At 43.0% G+C, this 21376-nt stretch overlaps 2 protein-coding genes across 2 annotated transcripts in view; both read left to right on the top strand.

The window, feature by feature from the left end:
- The first annotated feature begins 3250 nt into the window (after nt 1-3250).
- Nucleotides 3251-12999, top strand: atg4da (autophagy related 4D, cysteine peptidase a). The gene is made up of 11 exons (XM_048248171.1): nt 3251-3614; nt 6659-6881; nt 7339-7422; nt 7740-7913; nt 8063-8432; nt 8829-8893; nt 9451-9578; nt 10268-10346; nt 10494-10570; nt 12068-12175; nt 12425-12999. Exons 2-11 carry the CDS (start codon nt 6716-6718, stop codon nt 12593-12595), a joined length of 1422 nt encoding a protein of 473 aa, XP_048104128.1. The 5' UTR covers nt 3251-3614; nt 6659-6715; the 3' UTR covers nt 12596-12999.
- Nucleotides 13000-15289: 2290 nt separating this feature from the next.
- LOC125297303 (mucolipin-1-like) overlaps nt 15290-21376 on the top strand; it is a 50817-nt gene continuing 44730 nt past the window's right edge. Inside the window, exon 1 of the mRNA XM_048247587.1 lies at nt 15290-15524. Coding sequence (XP_048103544.1) covers nt 15482-15524 — 43 coding nt within the window. The 5' untranslated portion in view covers nt 15290-15481. The remainder of the gene's footprint in view (nt 15525-21376) is intronic.

Raw genomic sequence — 21376 nt, 5'->3', positions numbered from 1 at the left:
GCGTCAAGTTCAAACACACTTGGCTCCACAGCAAACAAATGAGCTCACCGAGAGCCTTTCGGGCAACTGGCCAATTAAGATACACCCATGGTTTTCCTGATATCCCTCGCTCTCGGCAAGAGGTGACAGAGCATTCTGCTGCCACCTGACATGAAAAATGCCATCTCAATCACTGCTGCCACCTGACATGAAAAATGCCATCTCAATCACTGCTTTCAAATCTGGGCTCAAAACTCATTATCTGGCCTTCTCTGTCCTATAATGTCTAACCTGCTGTAATTCTATATTTGTACCTTTCTAGTCCTTGTTAATGTATAGATGTATATGTATATAGATAGATAGATATACTTTAATTATCCCACTGGGAAATTCAGTTGTTTCAGCAGCCTTAAGAACATACAGCAAGCACACACACACGCACACATATAGTCCACAAAATTACTTTCACCCACAAGACATAGCATATGGTAGCTGTCAAGGTACCATACACATCCAAGTACCAGTTACATCCAAGTGTAACTGCCTAATAAGACATAAATCAAGACAATTACCTCCATATTAGATATAAAAGATTAAAAGATAAGTTGTCTCTCTCTACTCAAAGGAGAGTCGTTGTAAAGTGCTATTGCTGTGGGTAAGAAGGTTTTCTTATATCTGTCCTTACTGCAACTAAAAGCACTTTGTTGTTTTGCCAGTGTACTGTGTAGGGGATGTGATGCATTGTCCATGATGTGTAACAATTTCTGCAACATCCTCCTTTCCACCACTAACTCTAGAGGCTCTAGAGTAGTCCCCAGCACAGAGCCAATCAGCTTATTCAGTCTGTTAGAGTCACTGATCCTGATACTGCTACCCCAGCAGATGACAGCAAAGAAAAATCCCCTGAGGTGCTCCTGTACTACTGACCACCCGCTCAGACAACCCACCCCCACCCCCAGCCGAGAGAGGTAGTCCATAATCCAGGAAGTGATGGTGGTGGCCAGCTGCATCCTCTGCATCTTCTCCCCCAGCAGCCTAGGCTGGATGGCGTTGGATGCACTGGAGAAATCAAAAAACATGATTCTCACAGTGCCGCCTGCTCTATCCAGGTGAGAGTGGACTCTCTGGAGCAGGTAGATGATGGCATCCTCCACTCCCACCTTGGGACAGCAGGCAAACTGTAGGGGGTCCAGGGAGGGGGTCCAGGGAGGGGGTCCACCAGTGGTCTCAGATGGGCCAAAACCAGCACCTTCATGCACTTCTCTCCAGCACCTTCATGCACCTCTCTCCAGCACCTTCATGCACTTCTCTCCAGCACCTTCATGCACCTCTCTCCAGCACCTTCATGCACCTCTCTCCAGCACCTTCATGACATGTGATGTCAAGGCAACTGGTCTATAATCGTTGAGGGCCGATGGAGAGGGCTTCTTTGGGACCGGTACCATGGCAGGATGTTTTCCACAGCACAGGTACCTTCCCCTGCCCAAAGCTAAGGTTGAATAGGTGCTGCAGAACCCCGCACAGCTGGTCAGCGCAGGACCTCAGTACCCTGGGACTGATGCTATCTGAGCCTGCAGCCTTATTCAGGTGGAGTTTTACCAGCTGCCTTTTCACCTGATTACTAGTTACGGATATATGTTATCTTCTGTTTAATTTTGTGTTTGTACCTTGTAGTCCTTGTTAATGTATAGATTTATATATGTTATCTTCTGTTTAATTTTGTGTTTGTACCTTGTAATCCTTTTTAATATATAGATGTATATGTATATGTTATCTTCTGTTTAATTCTGTGTTTGTACCTTGCTAGTCCTTGTTAATGTATAGATTTATATGTATATCCTTCCTGTTGTGTTCGCGGTCAAATTCTTTTCTCTCAAAAATATTGTTAACTTATTCTGACTACCATGAGGCTCCTTGACTTTGTTCACAAGGCATCTAAACACACAAAACAAATTCTGATCATTTTTATAGCAATTTGAGTGTTTTATTTAACTGTAGAACACCCATGTGTATTTCCGGTTCAAAAATGACCAGGCATTAGAAATGAATGGGTGAGAAAATGATCAGTGTATAAAATTGAGTCCAGGCACATACTTATTGATCAGATGGTTTGTATATGTGCTTCTTAACGTAGACACAGACACAGACCCCCCTCTTTGCTTGCTTCTGTACCAGCCCCCACTGGAACCTTTCCCTATCTTCCCCTTTCTGACTTGCATGAGCTCAGGTCAGTGAGGCCTGCAGGCCATAAATAGCAAATGGAAGTTCAAAACTGGTTATATCCAATAGAACACAAGTTGATACAAAGGTCTATCACAACATTAGATAATAATATGGCTGTTACTATGGATTTTGAACATGTTATAATGCATATAACTTCAGACTGTTTTCTCAGCATTGTTCATTTGATAGAGGTAAATGAAGGGGCCTTGTGACCAAGTGTTATGGATATGATGTAGGCCTAATGTCAAATTAAGTTAACTGGAATTAATGCATTTTCAATTTATACCCCAGATTGGTAGTGTTAGTGTACTTGTAATATCCTGTACTATGTAACTTATACCCCTCTAATAAGTATGCACTGGAAATGTGCTAGGGCTTTCCGTGTTTCCCATACATTGACTTATTTGTGGCGGACCACCACAACACATGAGCACCACACAATGATTTTCCAGGTTGTACTAAATTATGCTTAAATCTGGTTAGCATCATAACCGCACTGCGCTAATTTGTTAAAAACTGTTGCATTCAAGTTAATTCTACAAGCCTAACACCACAAATAGAATTAAATTCTGTGGGAAACACTGGCTTTTATTTTGGTACGGGTCTTAGAGTTCGGAAGTTTTCAGTCTGGTTTGTTTGAGACGATTTGTAACGTAAGTAAGCTGTGAGCTATGACAAATAAACTTATAAGCAAAGGGAAAACTCCATGTCAGGTTCTACTTTGATGCCCCCCTAACCATTTGCAGACAGCACTGATCATGCTCATTTCACCTCTCCCAAATGAACAATGCTGAGAATACGCCCATTTGTTTGTTTATTTATTTACAGGTGTGTCACGCCAACACCTCACATGTTACATAATAATAGCTCTGCCCAGTGTGCCCAGTGTACTGCCAGACGGGCTCTGATACTGCTCAGTTTGTGCGCTTTGTAGTTGTGTGATTGATTGGGCAAGTAGTCCAATAGCGTGATATCGAATGAAGACGCCGTCCAATCGCTGTTCGGTATGGGCTGATCTGACATGTCGTAAACAAACTCAACAGGAAGTGGCGGTAGTAGAAGCTAGCGGTGTACAGTAACCAGAGTAATACAAGCGATCGCGGACAGTTAACGTCTCGCTGGACTTATATGAATGACTATACTATGCGCTATCATAGCAGCATACATTGACAGAATTGTTAACAAGTGTGGTGTTTGATTGGAAATTGTCGCGTGGTAATGGGGCCAGTTAGCTAAAAGAAGGCACTGCCACCAAAGCGTTAGCCAGAAAGTGATTGAGTTACCTCGGCTTGCTTGCCAGGCACTTGACACCAGTAGCAGGCTAACGTAACTTACTTGACTTTGATCTGTCAGCGCTAACTGTTTTTCATCCTGTTGAAAGTATTCGTTGGGCATATCCAACAGATGTCTAGGTAAGTTGGTTAATTTGGGTTCAAAGTGGAATGACTGTCAAACATTCTGCGAACAAACCGTGGATATCCAGTAAGCTAGCTAGCTAGCTGAGTCTGTTCGAATTACTATCATAGTACACTAGCTGCTAGCTTGCAACGAAACATATTTATAGTATGTGCCGCTTTTCTTACCCACTAGTAAACAAAACACTTTCACGCCGTCGCTGCAAAACATGAACGAAATCATTTTGAATTACACCCCAGCTACCTCGCTTGCACAGTAACGTTACGATAGTAAAGTTAGCTCGACAGCTAGCAAAGATCAGATGCGTTTGGTTGGTAACGTTAGCTTAGGTAGATAACGTTTGGATGTCACTGTTAGTTGAAAACAGTGCATTGGCAAGTTTGACGTTTCAGACATGAGGGTGTCCCTTTGTAGTTAAACAAAGTTAGTTACTGTCATGTTGAAAATCAACTGCCCTTGCTGTTGTTAGTATGCAGTAACATACACGTCGGCATCGCTTCAGTTGAAATAGTCTCTTTGGGGTCATCCCTACAGTATGTTCCCCGCTCGGGGTAAGGGTTAGGATTATGGTTAGGGTTTTAAAAAGGGTCCTATGTTCCCCGGTCCCATACAAAGCGGGGAACATAGGTACGCTCCCGTGTCTTTCTCTGTGTTAATAGCAAGGCAACGTTACAGCTGTTTACGAGTCTTGTAACGTTAACATTGGAAGTGGATATCCGCAACCGTGTGTTGTGCTTTCCGCTTTTATGTGACTTACCGTTAACGGTCACCTATTGCTGTGTAGCCCATGCCAATTTGAATTCAGAACCACTCTCTTTGTTTAGATCAGAATCACAAGACCGAGTAGCCTATATTTATATTGGCCTGCGTTCTCATTGATTCAATGAGTCTCTGTTCGTGCTTCGCCCTTTCACCCCCCTCAGTCATACACACACAGGTCACATGCTAGACTCTCTCACATGAGGACAGTCATATCTCTGGACTTGTGCAGGAATGAATGGTGGCTGCGTCTTTTTGGCGCCCTGCTTCCCCTTCGCCTGGCCGCAGCACAATTGGGTAAACTCGGTAAAACCTGCTTTTTCGTTACTTGAGAAATCATAACTGTTCATTTCCCCTGACACAACAGGGAAGGTCTCTTGTTCTGTAAATATATGACTCTGTAAGGAAGAAGTGATGTTTCGGTTACCCCTCCGCGTGACTAAGTTGCGCACCTGGTTCGGGCCGTTTGGTGAGTGCACTTTAAAGGCACTGCGTGTGTGCGTGTGTTGCAGTGCGGTGCGATGACTTTGGCCTGAACGAGAAATAGTTGAGATCACAGCTGAGTTTTAGGAAGTGATTCTGTATTTCTGTGTCTTGTGACATGTCGTTGTTGCGGGTAGTAGGCCTACACGTCCAGTTACAGTAGATAGAAATGGTCTCTCTCCAAACCGCTATCACACGGCTGCAGCTAGGCGACAGCTGATCAGATGCGCCTATTGCAGCTGTCAGCGTGAACCCACAGAGTTAGGGTTGAACCCAGGATACTAGCCGACTTATGCTATGCCGACTGGTGCTTCTGGGACCCCTTTGTGAAAGACTTTAACAGATTGTGCAGCTTCATTTCTGCATATTAGCCTACAACTCACAAACGTTGAATTGTGCCTCTGTTTATGCACATCTTTCTTTCTTTCTTTCTTTCTTTCTTTCTTTCTCTCTCTCTCTCACTCTCTCTATCCCTCCCTCCCTCTCTTCCCTCCTCTGTCTTTATCTAGAATTTGATAAGGGTATTGATGATCTTAGAGAATATCCCAGGCATGACACTGAAGATGAGGGTCAAATGTTTTTTGTTTGTTTTGTTTAAGTTTAAGTTTGTGCGTGATACAGGGGCCAAGTCCAGTCTAGGACACTTTTAATGTTATATCTGAGTAGAGGGGCCAAGTCCAGTCTAGGACACTTTTAAAGCAACACCAAAGAGTTTTTTGTACCTTAATATAATGTTTCCAAAATCGTTTCAGTGGTTCATCAACTTGTAACAGGGTGAACGGCACTTCTGCATTCGCTTCACAGCCCTCTATCGGCTATAACCGCACTATGTAAGTTTGCCAGATAGTGTAGCAGATCTGTAGTTCGATGGAATGAGACATAAGAAACTACAAATTTGACTTGCGTTTGATGTCGCAATACATTGTACTTTCATAAATCATGCAACATATTCTACCTTGTCTATGGACATTGTTATTTGCAAAGCCGGTGCTGGATAAACAAATAGCGCACGTGCGACAGAGAGAAAGTTCTTTGGTGTTTCTTTAATGTTATATCTGAGTCCAGTCTAGGACACTTTTTAATGTTTTATCTGAGTACAGTCTCCAGTCTAGGTCACTTTTATTTTAATTTTATATCTGAGGATGTTCTGTGGTCAGTCAGGGAGTTGTTGCATGTATATGATGTAATGGTAGAAGGAAGGAAGACTGTAGTGTACAGGGTTCCCACGAGTCATGGAACTTCTGGAATATCATGGCATTTTAGACAGTCTATTCCAGACAAGGAAAGTCGGGGGATTTTAGAATTGTTGGGGCATAGTCATGGAATATCAGGGAATTTTATTGTAGTAGTTTAAAATTGACTTGCCAAAATACATTAATACAAATATATTTCCTCACAGAATTGGTGTATATCTGGTTATTAGCTTTACAGCTTGCTTGAGTAGCCCAACTGTGTTTCTTCAATACCTATTTATTCATCTCCTGCTCTAAAAAAGTAAATGATTCTTGAACGCTACGCAGGTGCTCTGAAATCTCCCTCTGCCTCCATTCCCCCCCTTACTCTCCTCTCTTGAGCTTTGTTAGCATGACTGTTACACACAGTACTGCAATGTCTATGAATAATACAACGTCAGTAAACAAAATTGAACAGTACATTAATAAACATGGTGATGATGATGATAATATCAATAATATAATAATAATAATAATAATAATAATAATAATAAGAAGAAGAAGAATATACTGTACATACTAATAGCCCCACCCCCTCTCTCTCTCTCTCTCTCTCACACACTCAGGGGATGACTGTCTGCAGTGTTCTGTAGTAATCAAGGGTCAAAGGTCAGGGGTCAGCCATGAACTCGGTGTCCCCCAGCTCGGCCCAGTACGTCGGCAAGAGCTCTGAGACGAAGGGCGGCCACTTTGGGCACGTTGCCGATGGCAACCGCAACGAGGGGGAGCCAGACGAGGTGGACCGTCTGAAGACCAAACTGATGTCCGCCTGGAACAACGTCAAATATGGTGTGTGTGTGTGTGTGATCAAACAAATAGTTGGTTAAATAGAGAAAATAATCAACTGATAAATTGACTGTGAAAATTCTAAAAATATCTATCTATCTATCTATCTATCTATCTATCTATCTATCTAAGTAATCATTAGTTGCAGCCCTATTGTGTGTGAGAGTGTGTGGGTTTATGTTAGTGGGTGTTTATTTGTGTGTGCTTGTTAGTGTGTCTCTGTTTTTGTAAAATGATTTACTGTAAATGTACCTGATCTAAGCACTATATACGATCAAATAAGCAAATGCAAATATGTGACCATTTGATTTCTTTTTTCACATTCTCTGAATTTAACCCCCCTCTCTCATCCCCCCTCTCTCCTTCTCCCTCTCTGTCTCTGCCCTCTCTCTTTCTTTCTCCTTCTCTATCCCCCTTTCTCTTCCCCTCCTCCTCCCTCTCTCTATCTCTCTCTCCACAGGCTGGTCAGTGAAGTCCAAGACCTCCTTCAACAAGACCTCTCCCCTCTATCTGCTCGGACATTCCTATCTGTTCAACCGTGAAGGTAATGTCACTCACGTGTGTGTGTGTGTGTGTGTGTGTGTGTGTGAGCGATCAAAAGTGTGTTTCAGTTGAAGAGTTTGTTATTGTAGTGTGTGAGTGAGTGTCAGTCGCAGTTAAATATTTCTTTCTGTCCTGTGAATACACTGGTTAATGTACAACCCCCCCCCCCCACGCTCTCTCTCTCTCTCTCTCCTACTGCCCCCCTCTCTCTCTCCCCCCCCACTGCCCCCCCATCTCTCTCTCTCTCTCTCTCTCTCTCTCTCCCCCCCCTGCCCCCCATCTCTCTCTCTCTCTCTCTCTCTCTCTCTCTCACTCTAGATGAGGTGGAGCGTTTCTCTCTGGCATTTGCGTCTCGACTCTGGTTGACCTACAGGAAGGACTTCGCTCCTCTTGACGGCGCGGGGTTGACCTCTGACTGTGGGTGGGGCTGCATGCTGCGCAGTGGACAAATGCTGCTGGCCCAGGGGCTACTCACACACCTGATGCCCTCAGGTGTGTGTGTGTGTGTCTGTGTGTGTATTAACTCTGTGTGTGCGTCTGTGTCTCTGTGCATGTGTGTGTGTATTAACTCTGTGTGTGTGTGTATGTATTAACTCTGTGTGTGTGTGTGTGTGTGTGTATGTATATCTTCTGTTCTCCAGGCTGGCAGTGGCCCGACTCCCCGCCCCTCACCGACGTGGACTTTGAGTTCCTCCGCCCGCGCTCCCCTTCCAAGACACTAGGGGGCGTTGTGTCCATCCCCTCCCTCTCCTCCTTCTCCAGCAGCAGCAGCAACTCTTCCTCCTCCTCCTCCTCCTCGGCCCCGGGGCCTCCACCGCAGGCACCCCCCAAACGCGTTCCCAAGCCCGCGGGGGACCCGCGCAGCGAGGCGCTGCACCGCAAGCTGGTGTCCTGGTTTGGGGATCACCCGGGCGCACCCTTCGGCCTCCACCAGATGGTGGCGCTAGGGAGGAGCGCCGGGCGGCGGGCCGGGGACTGGTACGGCCCCTCGGTGGTCGCACACATACTCAGGTAAGTGTGTACACGTGTGTGTGTGTGTGTGTGTGTGTGTGTATTAACTCGGTGTGTGAGAGAGAGGGACTGGTACGGCCCCTCGGTGTGTACGTGTGTGTGTACGTGTGTGTGTGTGTGTATGTGTGTGTGTGTGTACGTGTGTGTGTGTGTGTGTGTTGGGGGTTGGGGGAGGTTGGGGGGGGACGCTTCAGCTGAAGCAACACTACACTAGTTTTGGCCTAGCGACCTAACTATCTAAAAGGTAAGAGCACCCTGGAGGGTGTGTGTGTCTGAGAGTGTTTGTGTGTAGGAATGTAGATGATTGTGACCCTCTAAATTACAGTGCTTTGTTTCCACTGTGACGTTAGTGTCAGCATATAGAGCTAATGGGAGTCTGTGTGTGTGTGTGTGTAGGAAAGCTGTGGCTACCACTACTGAGGTGCAGAATCTGACGGTGTACGTCGCCCAGGATTGCACAGGTGAGCCCCACCCCCACCGCCCCCTGTCCACTATCCACACGGTCAGTATTGGAAAACAGAATAATAGGAGAATAGGAGACCAAAGTGATGTACCAGTCAATATAGATATATTTTGGACGTTTGGAATGGCCCATTCAAATCAATGGAATTGCAAAATTTCAAAAACATTCTGAGGAGCTGTATCGTGTAGCGTTTACATTTATTTATTAAGCTTTCAATCCAAAGCGACTTACATATATCAATTATTACATATATCAATTATGTTACAAGGGCCATTGTCCCCGGAGCAACTCGGGGTTAAGCAATTTCAATTTCAATTAAATATCACTTATAGTGCGCCAAAATGTCAGTTTATATTGTCAAATGACACCAGTTGGCATGTGAGCATGCTTTAATCAGTGCCAACTGGTGGGATTGCAGGGGCTAATAGCTAATTGTAGCAAAGGCTAATAGCTAATTGTATTATAACAGCTTCAGGTGGAAACGCTGTATTTGCTGCTTGACCTGATGTATATTTGTTATTCTGTTGTTGCATGTGTGTATGTGTGTGTGTGTAGTTTATAAAGAGGATGTGGTGCACGTGTGTGAGGGAGAGGGTGACTCGAGTTGGCAGTCCGTCATCATCCTCGTCCCAGTCCGACTGGGCGGAGAAACACTCAACCCCACCTACATCCAGTGTGTCAAAGTGAGTACATACTCAACCCCACCTACATCCAGTGTGTCAAAGTGAGTATATACTTACTTCACATACTCAACAACATCCAGTGTCTTACTTGCTAAGTCATATTCACTTTAAAATATCGCCTCCATTCAGTGTGTCAAAGTTAGTGCATACCTACCTACTGAAACAACCATACTTCTCTGTTTAGCTGTCCCAGTGTGGCAATGCTTAAAAACATACTTAAAACGTTTGTATACTTAAAATACTGATTGGGTTCAACCTTGTATCCAGTGCATCAGTTTGAGCTTGTGCTCTCATGCTCAACTAGTGACAGTCCAACACATGTAGTAGTGTGCATATTGAATTGGCTGTAGTGTACTGTTTGTTGCCACGGTAATTCAAATGGTTGCTAGGGTGCATATGGTGGTTGCTATGGCAAATAAAGTGTACTGTTTGTTGATTGAGACATGGTTTATATTGATACCATAAGAGAGTCTAAAGGCGCACCCTGCCGTTGAACACTTGCGTGCTTCCTGAAAGGGCTGTTTTGCTCAGAGGATGCGCTTAGATACCACGTGACCTGAGGCTCAAGACAAAGTTCAAACACACAGGAGATCTTTAGAGCCAAGTGCTGTCAATCATTCAGTAAACCTGTATAATCGATTTTAATGATCGAACAGTCAGCTGATCGGAGTTTGCCCTTTTTTTTTTAGAACATTTTAAAGCTGGACTGTTGTATCGGAATCATTGGGGGGAAACCGAAACACTCCTTGTTCTTCATTGGCTTTCAAGGTGAGCTTCCCATTGGCTTATCTGTAATGATTGTGTCTGCTCTGACTGGTTGTTTGCATTGATCGTCCTTTCTGGTTGGTTGTTTTGCGGTAGATAGCCTGCTCTGATTGGTTGTTTGCTCTGTCTGTCCTGCTTTCTGTCCAATAGATGAGCAACTGCTGTACTTGGATCCACACTACTGTCAGCCCCTGGTGGATGCCACCCAGAGCAACTTCTCACTGGAGGTAAGACGAAATACCTGCTACTAGGGATGTAACGATTACCGGTATAATGGTAAACCGCGATAAAAATGTTGACGATAATAAAACCTGGTGGGACATTTTCACCGCAAAACGTCCACTGTATCATTTAGCCACTCTGCGTCTTATGTTCGCGTCCACATTAAATCCATTCCACTCACGTTATCAGGAGAATACCGTAGCCTTAAGTTTTATTTCAAACACTTTGGTCTCACTCATTGGGTCCAAATAACAGAAATAGCAAATTCCAAGTCATGGTAGGGTAAGTTAAGCTATAAGCACACAGCCAATTAAACATGAAAAAGTGAACGGGACACTTTATATTATATATATATATATATATGTCAGCTTGTGTAGGCCTATCAGTGCTTTCTGAACATATGAAATACACTTTTAAAAATACCGTGATGATACCGACAACCGTGATAATTTTGGCCACGAAAACCGTGAGGTTAAATTTTCATACCGTTACATCCCTACCTGCTACACCGGTGTGTGTGTGTGTGTTGTGTGTTTTGTGTGCACGTGTGTAGGGTTTGGATTTAGAATGAAACATTTAAGGTGTGTACAGACATAAAGAAGAGAGGTGTGTGTGTGTGTGTGTGCGCGTGCGCGTAAGGTGTGTACAGACATAAAGATTATGAGAGGTGAATGCCCAATAAAAGATTTGTAACCTCTACCTATTCCTTTACTCTCTCTTGCCATCCCTTTCTCTCTCTCTCTCTCTCTCTCTCTCTCTCTCTCTCTCTCTCTCTCTCTCTCTCTCTCTCTCTCTCTCACACACCCATCCCTTTCTCTCTCTCTCTCTCCATCTCTCCTTCTCTCTCCTCTCTCTCTCTCTCTCTCACATTAAGACATCCTTTCTCTCTCTGTCTCTCTCTCTCTCTCTCGGATTAAGGTCCCTTCTCTCTCTGTGTAGTCTCTCTTCTCTCACATGTCCTTTGTCTCTCTCTCTCTCTCTCACACAATGGGGCCGGATTCTCTCTCTCTCTCTCTCTCTCTCAAGGCACAGTACCATCCTTTCTCTAATCTCTCTCTCTCTCTCTGTCTCTCTCTCTCTCTCTCTCGGTCTCTCTCTCTCTCTCTCTCACACACGGATTAAGGCCTCTCTTATCTCTCTCTCTCTGTGTGTGTGTGTGTCTCTCTCACACACACCATCCTTTCTCTTATTTCTCCCTTTCTTGTCAATGTATTGTGTGAATGACGTACTGTGTGTGTGTGTCCCCTGGAGGCCATGTGTGTGTGTTGTGTGTGTGAGTAATTAAGGGCGATATATTATTGTGTGTGTGTGTGTGTGTCTCTCTCTCTATGTATATGTATATATATATATATACTTTTTGTGTAACCTCTCTCTCTCTTTCTCTTCCTCTTCCCTCCATCTCCTATATCTGTTGATCTGTGCAGTGGTATATATACCTCCCTTATATGAAGCAAACAATAGGTAAAATTCCACCCATATATATATATATGGTTATGTCTTAGTCTAAAAGGATGTCCTCTCTGGGTGTTTTCCATGCGTGGGACCCCACTGTGCCATTGGCTTTGTTGGCAAAGAAAGACTTCGAGTCACTCTGCTCAGCCGTGGAAGAAGTGAGTGAGTTGAGTGAGTTGAGTGAGTTGAGTGAGTTGAGTGAGTTGAGTGAGTTGAGTGAGTTGAGTGAGTTGAGTGAGTTGAGTGAGTGTGTTTTCGACAAAGCCAGAATACTGGACATGAGTGAGATATTTGAGTATCTCATTGAAGCATTGAGTGGAATTTGAGACATTAGTAACACTTTGGTCTCTTTTGATTTTGCTCTTGTTCTCTGCTGTCTCTCTCTGTCTCTCTCTCTCTCTCCCCAGGCTCTCTCTTCCTCTAAGGAGAAGTACCCCATCTTCACCTTTGTAGACAGGGGGAGCCAGGACTTCAGATTGGATGAGCCTCACGAGGCCCCGCCCTCTCACATCTTACCACCCAATCCGATGGCCAGGAGTAAAAAGCATGGCAGCTCTGATGACTTTGTCCTGCTGTGACTACAGCATCTCATAAGGGACACACTGAACTATGGCATCTCAGGAGGGACACACTGAACTACGGCATCTCAGGAGTGAGACACTGAACTACGGCATCTCAGGAGGGACACACTGAACTACGGCATCTCAGGAGGGGGACACTCAACCGAACTGAACTGATCTGAGTTGGAACACGAATGATGCTGCCCTCGTTGAGAGCTTGCTGGACTAACTGAGACGGTGTGTGTGTGTGTGTGTGTGTGTGTGTGTGAGTGAAAGAAAGTGAGCGGGGCTTGTAGTGCCCGTGTATGTGCGTGTGCGCGTGTGTATAGTATAAGTATATATACTTTTTTGATCCTGTGAGGGAAATTTGGTCTCTGCATTTAACCCAATCGGTGAATTAGTGAAACACAAACAGCACTCAGTGAACACACAGTGAGGTGAAGCACACACTAATCCCGGCGCCAGTGAGCTGCCTGCTTCCAGCGGTGGCTTCGGGGAGCAGTGAGGGGTTAGGTGCCTTGCTCAAGGGCACTTCAGCCACGGCCCACTGGTCGGGGCTCGAACCGGCAACCTTCCGGTTACAAGTCCGAAGCGCTAACCAGTGGGCCACGGCTGCCCCAAAGTGTGTGTGTGTGTGTGTCGTGCGCGCGACTTGTAACCGGAGGGTTGCCGGTTCGAGCCCCAACACTGTTGCCTCCTGAGAGGCTCTGGATCGTTGGAGCCCGTCTCTGTGTGCCAGTGACAAGACCCATTCTGTCATGCAGTCATCCCCTGCCCCTTCTGTGTGTGTGTGTGTGTGTGTGTGTGTCTGTCTGTGTGTGTGTGTTTGTGTGTGAATGAATACTCGGCATATGTAGAACACACTCTAGTCTGCACTTGAGGACCATTGAACAAACCTGGTCTGCTGTCTTAAAACATCCAACACTGGCTTTGTGCGTGCGTGTGTGTGTGTGTGTGTGTGTGTGTGTGGCCTGTTTGCGAGCATACGTCTGTGCGCACATTTGGAGCAAACAGCAGGCTGTTTGGAATGTTGAGTGGATGACATTGTTTTGAAAAACAAACAAAACAAAAAAAAACAGAATTTCTGGCTGCTCTCTTTGTCACAGTCCTGCTGAAGTTTGTTTGTTTGTTTTTTGTTTGTATATATTATTTGTAAATAGTAAACTGGTATGCTTCCCTGGGTGTGTGTGTGTCACTTCTGATTTCTATATGCGGCGATTTCATCATTTGTATTTATTTGAACCCATCCTGTTTGGTGATGACGTTTTGTGTATTATGTAGCTGATTTCAACGCTCAAGATAAATAACATGGAAAACGATCCTCTGTGTGTGTGTGTGTGTGTTTGTATGTTTATGTGTGTGTGTGTTTGTATGTTTATGTTTGTGTGTGTGTGTTTGTATGTCACTCAGCAACCGCAGGATGACCTCGACAGGCGGTCAGCACATCAATTTGCGGTGGAGCGTCAGTAGCGGCATCTTCTGTTATATTCTGTGTGTGTGTGTGTGTGCGTTTGTATGTTTATGTTTGTATGTCACTTATGTTTATGTTTGTATGTCACTTATGTTTGTATGTTTATGTTTGTATGTCACACTCACTATGTTTGTATGTCAGTAGCGGCATCTTCTGTTATATTCCTCCTTTTGTACTCACTGGACGCTACAATATGTTGTTTATGCCCAACAGGGTGACTCTCTTTATTCAACTTTGAAACAGGCATAAATCCTTCAGCATTTTAACATGGTCATTCACTAGGTGCAACACGGGTTGGTGTCACAGGTACGCAAAAAAAAATAGCCATTAAAACACAGATGATCGGAAATGTTTGTGCTGGCCGAAAAGCCTTCCGGGAAGTGTGTGGCATATTCTTTGAAAGGAAACATAAATATTGTGGATATTTGAAGGCGGTAACAGGTACGCCATGCTGTTGGATATGCAAACAAAAGCTGCATCACCATTGAGATCACATTGAAAGGAGCTGGCTCAAAGATTATACAAGCATTTTATTTGACATCTTTCCTTAACATAAAGACGAGGTCCCTAATGCTCCCTAATGTTGAGTTACTAATGTTATACTAATGTTGTTGACACTAATCACTCCTATGATATCTTGATATTGTCTATCCAAAGTAAGGTACCTGTTTTGAAGTTAACTGATGCTTCAAATCGACCAAAAACTGCGATATCGTTTGCACCACCAAGTACTGTACTGTGATGTACATTCAGGTGGATAGGGCATCTCAAGGCACTCTGCAGTAACGCGATTGTCCCCTAGATGTCAGTAAAATATTGTTTCTGAAAGTTGGCATGATCGTGAAGGCCTACAATGAAGTTGTTTTGTGATTAACTGTCCTTAACATGGTTCGACAACTAGAAACGATCACCCAACACAAATTAATTTATCTTGTGTGATACTGTAGTCCAAGTAAATGAGTGTTTTTTTTTTTTTTTTTTTTTTCAGTTTTGATAGTGTTTTTCGACTATGAAGAGTAGTCTACATAGATTTCACTGATGGATGTGCTTCTGTAAGCATAATTGCCTATGTGAATAGGCTACGAGACTCAAGAGGCTGGGAAATACTCTGATGTCATAACACATCATGTCTCTTTTGTTTTCTCTTGACTGCCCAACTTTGGAACCTTGGAACACAGTGGCGAAATACAGCTCAGCTCGTCACATGATCTCCCTCACATGGTCCCCTGTACCGGAAGCAACACAGTGGCACCGATTGCGTCCCTTCACGGAGAAGTCTGAAAACACAGCGGTGCTTCGAGTCGGACTATGGAGCTGGACGGGGATCGCTGATTGCCCGCCGCAACGCGATCGGTCGTTGTGCCGGTTTTATGCAGGCTACTTTTATTTTAAAAAAAAGAATTAAGTAGGTGTTTTAACATTAATTTATTGGCATGGCCTCGTCAGACGCCACTAATTTCAACTATCTTCCCTCTGGTAAGTCAATAGCTGTTTTCGCATCAACTTAGGCTATGCATAGCCTACCCATAGACAGTAAAATACCCTTATTTATAAAGTAGACATAGGCTAGGCCTGCATTTTGCGCTTTACATTTTCAAGTTGTATTTTTCGAGTTCTGCCAGCCGGTTAATATATCCAGGTTGCAGGCTGTAGCACCGACAGGTTACTTCGAAGTTGTTTAGTAGGCTAGTCTAAGTTTTTGGAAGCCAAAACAACAGACTAACACAAGACACCAATATTGAGAATTCGGTTTTCACATTAACAGAGTTCTGTGTCTCCGGTCGGAAACCCTATATGGAGTAATACACGCTGTCATAACCTGCCATAACCAAGACTTCAAAAGTTGACATTGAATGACATTTTGTATGATAATGTGCTATATAAATTAAATTGAACTTGAACTTAAATATTTCCCTATAATATCTATAATATTGCCATGAAATTAGTATGTATCTCAAATAAGTATATGATTACTGTAGCCTATTTTTTCATGAGGGTTGTTTACTGTGCACTTTGTAGCCTACTGAACATTTGTTTGTTTCAGCAGCACTTTGTTCAAGTTGTCACCATAATTCATAATAGGAATTCCAACATATAATAAACATGTTGACTTTGCATTTGTCAACTAAGGCATAAGTCTCCAGCAGCGATTCAGTTCATGTGCCACACAAATGTCTTCCACAGGTCGCACAGTAGGCAAAATGGCAACGTTTCATGTTCTTTTTATGTCTTGGTGTCTTGTTGAATCATGAGTGAGGTACAGTAAGTAAGTCATAAACAGTGGGCTTAGTAGAAGGCTAGTTACATTGTACGGTGTGGAAGGATAATTCCTAGTGTATTGGTGACTCATTGTTCTGCTGTCTCATTAAGTAAGTAAGTGTGCGTGCGTGCGTTCTTGCGTGCGTGTTTGTTACGGCTACTCAGTTGATCCCATGAGGCTTCTTGTGGTCTAGACTAGTGTCAACAGTGTTGTGTGCAAGTTTCTCTGGGTCATCAAAAACCTGTTTTCTGTTTTCTTCAGCAGTGTGTAGTGGACCAGTGAAACAATAATCACACATACAAAGCAAAGCAGAACGAACAGGGCGACTTATGGGCTCTTTATCCCAGGCGCAATCGACCACCTACTGTACATTAGCACACATATATACACATACACACACACACACATCAGCTCACAGTCACACACATCAGCTCGCAGTCACACGCACACACACTGAGCCTAGTTCACAGTCAAGTGAGCCAAGTAAAGTCACACACACACACACACACTGTGGCTTGTAATCTTCTGGAGGAAAAGAGAAGTCTTTGTTTTAATCCAATTGGCATTTGTCCAGATTGGCTATTAGAGACAGTCACGTCTAATTGTGTAAAGAATTTGGTCCCTGACTTTCCAAAATGTACCCAATAGTGTGTGTGTGTGTGTGTGTGCGTGAGAGTGACTTGACTCCAAATAATAAAAACATTTCCGTGAACTGCATCAACAGGCGTGTAAACCTCAAAGTCACATGATGCAAATGACCGTAAAACCGTAGCAAAGCAATCAACAGATACGATAACAAACCACAACTGTGTGTGTGTGTGTGTGTGAGAGAGAGAGATTGAGGTGAAATCAGAGAGTTTGTCCACCTCTTATTAGAGTTTATGCACCTCTCAAAAGAGTTTATCCACCAATTGCAACTTTTAGCATTCAAAAATCACACTGTACACAATATGTACACTCTAGGAACCATTTAATACGACTGATATTGTTATAAACATTGGACAATAGCCTCCACCATCATCAAACATGTTCTGAAAAATCCAATACCGCATGGCGCAGTCCACCTCACAGAATTCATAGTTTACCCACCTCTTATTTTACCACTACATCCCTGTATATACAGTAGCAGTACAGAGTTAGGATTGTGTGTGTATATCATCACGGCGGGGGGTTGTTCTTGTTGAATGAGATAGATAGATACAGACATACATACTTACATACTTACTTACTTAAGGTCTCTGGATGATGAGATGTGTCAGCCGGAATGCGTCTGCGTTTGAGTGACCTGTGCTTCTGTGCACTCAGATGATAGAGTGTCTATGAACCCTCTCTCTCTTTTTTTCTCTCTCTCTCTCTCTCTCTCTCTCTCTTTCTCTCTCTTTCTCAGTCTCTCTATCAAGTGCGCACAAACACAGAAGCAGAAAGAGGGGGAGAAAGAGAGAGAGAGAGAAAATCATTATGAACTCTCTCTTTCTCTCTCTCTCTTTCTGTTTGTTTGCACTCAGATGATAGAGAGACTATGAAGCCTCTCTCTCTCTCTCTCTCTGTTTGTTTGCACTCAGATGATAGAGAGACTATGCAGCCTCTCTCTCTCTCCTTCTTTCTGCTTCTGGGCTTGTGCACACTTGATAGTCTCTCTATCATTATGAGAATAATGACCAACTGATTGTCATGTGGTGATGCACACACACACACACCACACACACACGCACATACACACAATAGACATAGACACACACACACACACACACACACACACACACACTATAGATATAGACAGACACACACAGACACACACACACAAAGACACACACACACACACACACACACACACACGCTATAGACATAGACACACACACACACACACACACACGCTATAGACATAGACACACACACACACACACACACACACTATAGACATAGACACACACACACACACTATAGACATAGACACACACACCACACCTGCATGTGTGGGGTAAAAGCATCTAGATGGAACATTATGGGTTCATTTACAACATCACAAGACCACACCACACTGAGCATGACTGTGTGTGTGTGTGTGTGTGTGTGTGTGTGTATGCGCGTGTGCATGTGTGTGTGTGTTAGAATGCAGGAACAGAACTCTGGCTTTCTGTTGAGCCAGCACACAGATTTCTGTTGAGTCACTTTTAACTAAATCAGCCACAGTGCAAAACCATGACCAACCTTGTATTTTCACTTCTCTCTGAGCGTGTGTGTGTGAGTGTGAGAGTGTTAGAGTGTGAGTGTGTGTTAAAGTTCACTTATTCTTCTCCTTGTCACTTCTGGTGTCCTTTCAGATTTTAGCCTTTCAATCTGATGCAGAAGAAGAAATGCTCTACTCTAGTTACTTATGTGTTATGCTTTACTCACAAGTCAATGAGACTAAAGTACAAATACTAAACACTAGTGAGTATTTTATCAGACAAAGCTAAAACCAATACAGGGCAAGAGTTTTATTTTCTGAAGCCAGACTTTTATGACAAATGTGGCACTAAACACTTGACATATTGAGGTAATAATCTCATTACAAAAAAATGGGTACTTGGTACAAATTTCAGTAACACGCGTTACAATGCATTTTAACCCGAAATTAAGTGGTGTTTTGTTTTTAATTTAATCACTTACGAGAATACTTTGATTTGTTGGTGGAAATACGACTCCAAATAAGAAAAAAGTTGGGACGTTGTGTAAAATGCGAATAAAAACAGAATGCAATAATCTGCAAATTCATAATCATATATTTAGTTACCAAAAGGACAGACAACATATCAAATGTTGAACATGACAAATTTGTCAATAATTCATGGAAAATATATGTTAATTTTGAAATTGATACCAGCAACATGTTTCAAAAAAAGTTGGGACGTGGTAACAAAATGCTGGAAAAGTTGTGTAATGATAAAGAAAACAAAAGGAGGAATGTTTCACAACTAATTAGGGTAACTATGGCAACACGATTGGGTATGAAAAAGAGCATTACAGAGCTCCAGGGTCTCTTAGAAGTAAAGATGTAGTAGGGGTATTTATCACTCTATCTCTCTGTGTAAAACCTGTGTGGACAAAATGATGAAACAATATCATTTTAATGCTTCTTAACATGAAATTGTATGTGGGGAGTTCATCACCTATGCAGTACATTATATCATTGAAATATTCACAGAATCCAAAGAAATCTTTGCAAACTATGGATAGAGTTGAAAAACAATATTGGATGGCCGTGGTCTTTTGGACCTCAGATGGCACTACATTAAAACCAGACCTGAAAATCTTTGAATGGGCTCAGGAAAACCTCTGATAACCATTGTCTATCAGCACAGTTTGATACTCAAATCAGAAATGCTAGAGTAAACTTTACCATGCAACAGCCAAAATTGTATTTAGACATGATACAGAAACACCACCGTCTTATCTGGGCCTGAGCATATTTAAAATAGACTGAGGTAACATGGAAAAAGGTCCTGTGATTAGACCAATCAAATTCTTTGCAATTCTTTTTTGGAAATCATGGACTCATCTGGCTGGGCTAAAGAGGTGATGGCCTATCCAAGCATCCAACCTTTCCAACTTGTGTTGGTCCTCAATTCAAAGCCCAACATATATGACTGTGTGGAGGTGCATTAGTGCCTACAGCATGGGCATCTTGCACATCTGACAAGTTACAATCAATTCGGAATGATGTATACAGTTTTTCAGCAACATATACTGCCATCCTGGCAATGCTTTTTTCCAGGGAAGACCTTTAATATTTCAGTGAAACAATGTACCAACTTTTTCTGATTTTGGGTTGTAATTACACATGAATGAGCACATATTTTTGAAAGAAAAAAAATGTTTTTTGCTAAGAATCGAACCAAAACATTACACAATGTAGCTTTAATACAACAACTTTTTTGTTTTTGTTTGTCCCCAAGTAACAGTTTAATGTTGCGTTCTCTGCCTTAGAAATGTCTTAGGAAGAAACTTGTTTGTTTATGCAGTTGAAGGGTCTATTAATCCTGCCATGATTCCAACTAAAAAAGAATCTGTCAATCTCCTCACCAGCCAATCAAACACCAGTATCGGAAATTTGCCACAATGCCATATGCAAAGTAGATGTACCACAAAGCGGTACAAAATATGACCGCCGCCCAGTCCAGCACATTTTTTCCACAAAAATAAGTCACGCTGAAAGGCATATATGATTCTAACTGTCTCACTGAATTGCATTATGCACACTCAATTCCCACTGGTATCTGCTAGACAAGTACCAAAACATGATTAGTTCATAGATTTCACATGTAATATACATTTTATACAACCCACCCCCATCTTGCCTGTTCATAATTCTGAGAAATTCTTGAATTGTGTGCATGTGTGCGTGTACATGTTTATGTGTGTGTGGCTGTGTGTGCGTGCATGTGTGTGTTTGCCTGTTTATGTGCCTGTGTGTGTGCATGTGCATGCATGCGTATATATGTCTACTGTGTGAGTATGTGTCATACGTAGGATTACTGTGAATGTATGTGTGTATCTGTTTATGCACATGTGTACACATGGAATGGGTTTGGGAGGCAAACATACGCAAAAAATTGGTCATCCTAAACCCTACGGTTCTCGAGATATTCACAGAAAACTGTGTCTGCCCTACCCTGGGGGTGGTGCTACAGATCAAAACGAAAACAGGAGGTTCCATGCTATCCATGTGGGGTTACATGCCCACCAAGTTTTGTGTACCCTGGTCTTACAGTGTCCCGGAAATTTGGACATGCGAAAAAAGAAAAAAAAAAAGAAAAATCTGACTAAACCTATATGGCCTCGCGGCGGTCATAATTAGGTTTGTCACCAGAAGTTCACTGGAAGTTTGCCATTATTGGCTAAGCAATATTTTCTAGTGAACTCATTTGTTTCCCACAAATCACCCACAAGTTTGCTGCAAATCTGCGCAAACATTTAATTTTTGTAAGGGAATGGGTTTGGGAGGCAAACATACGCAAAAAATTGGTCATCCTAAACCCTACGGTTCTTGAGATATTCACAGAAAACTGTGTCTGCCCTACCCTGGGGT

The sequence above is a fragment of the Alosa alosa genome, chromosome 7 (genome assembly GCF_017589495.1).
Source record: "Alosa alosa isolate M-15738 ecotype Scorff River chromosome 7, AALO_Geno_1.1, whole genome shotgun sequence".
Lineage (NCBI taxonomy): Eukaryota > Metazoa > Chordata > Actinopteri > Clupeiformes > Clupeidae > Alosa > Alosa alosa.
This window is presented reverse-complemented; position numbering and strand designations above follow the sequence as displayed.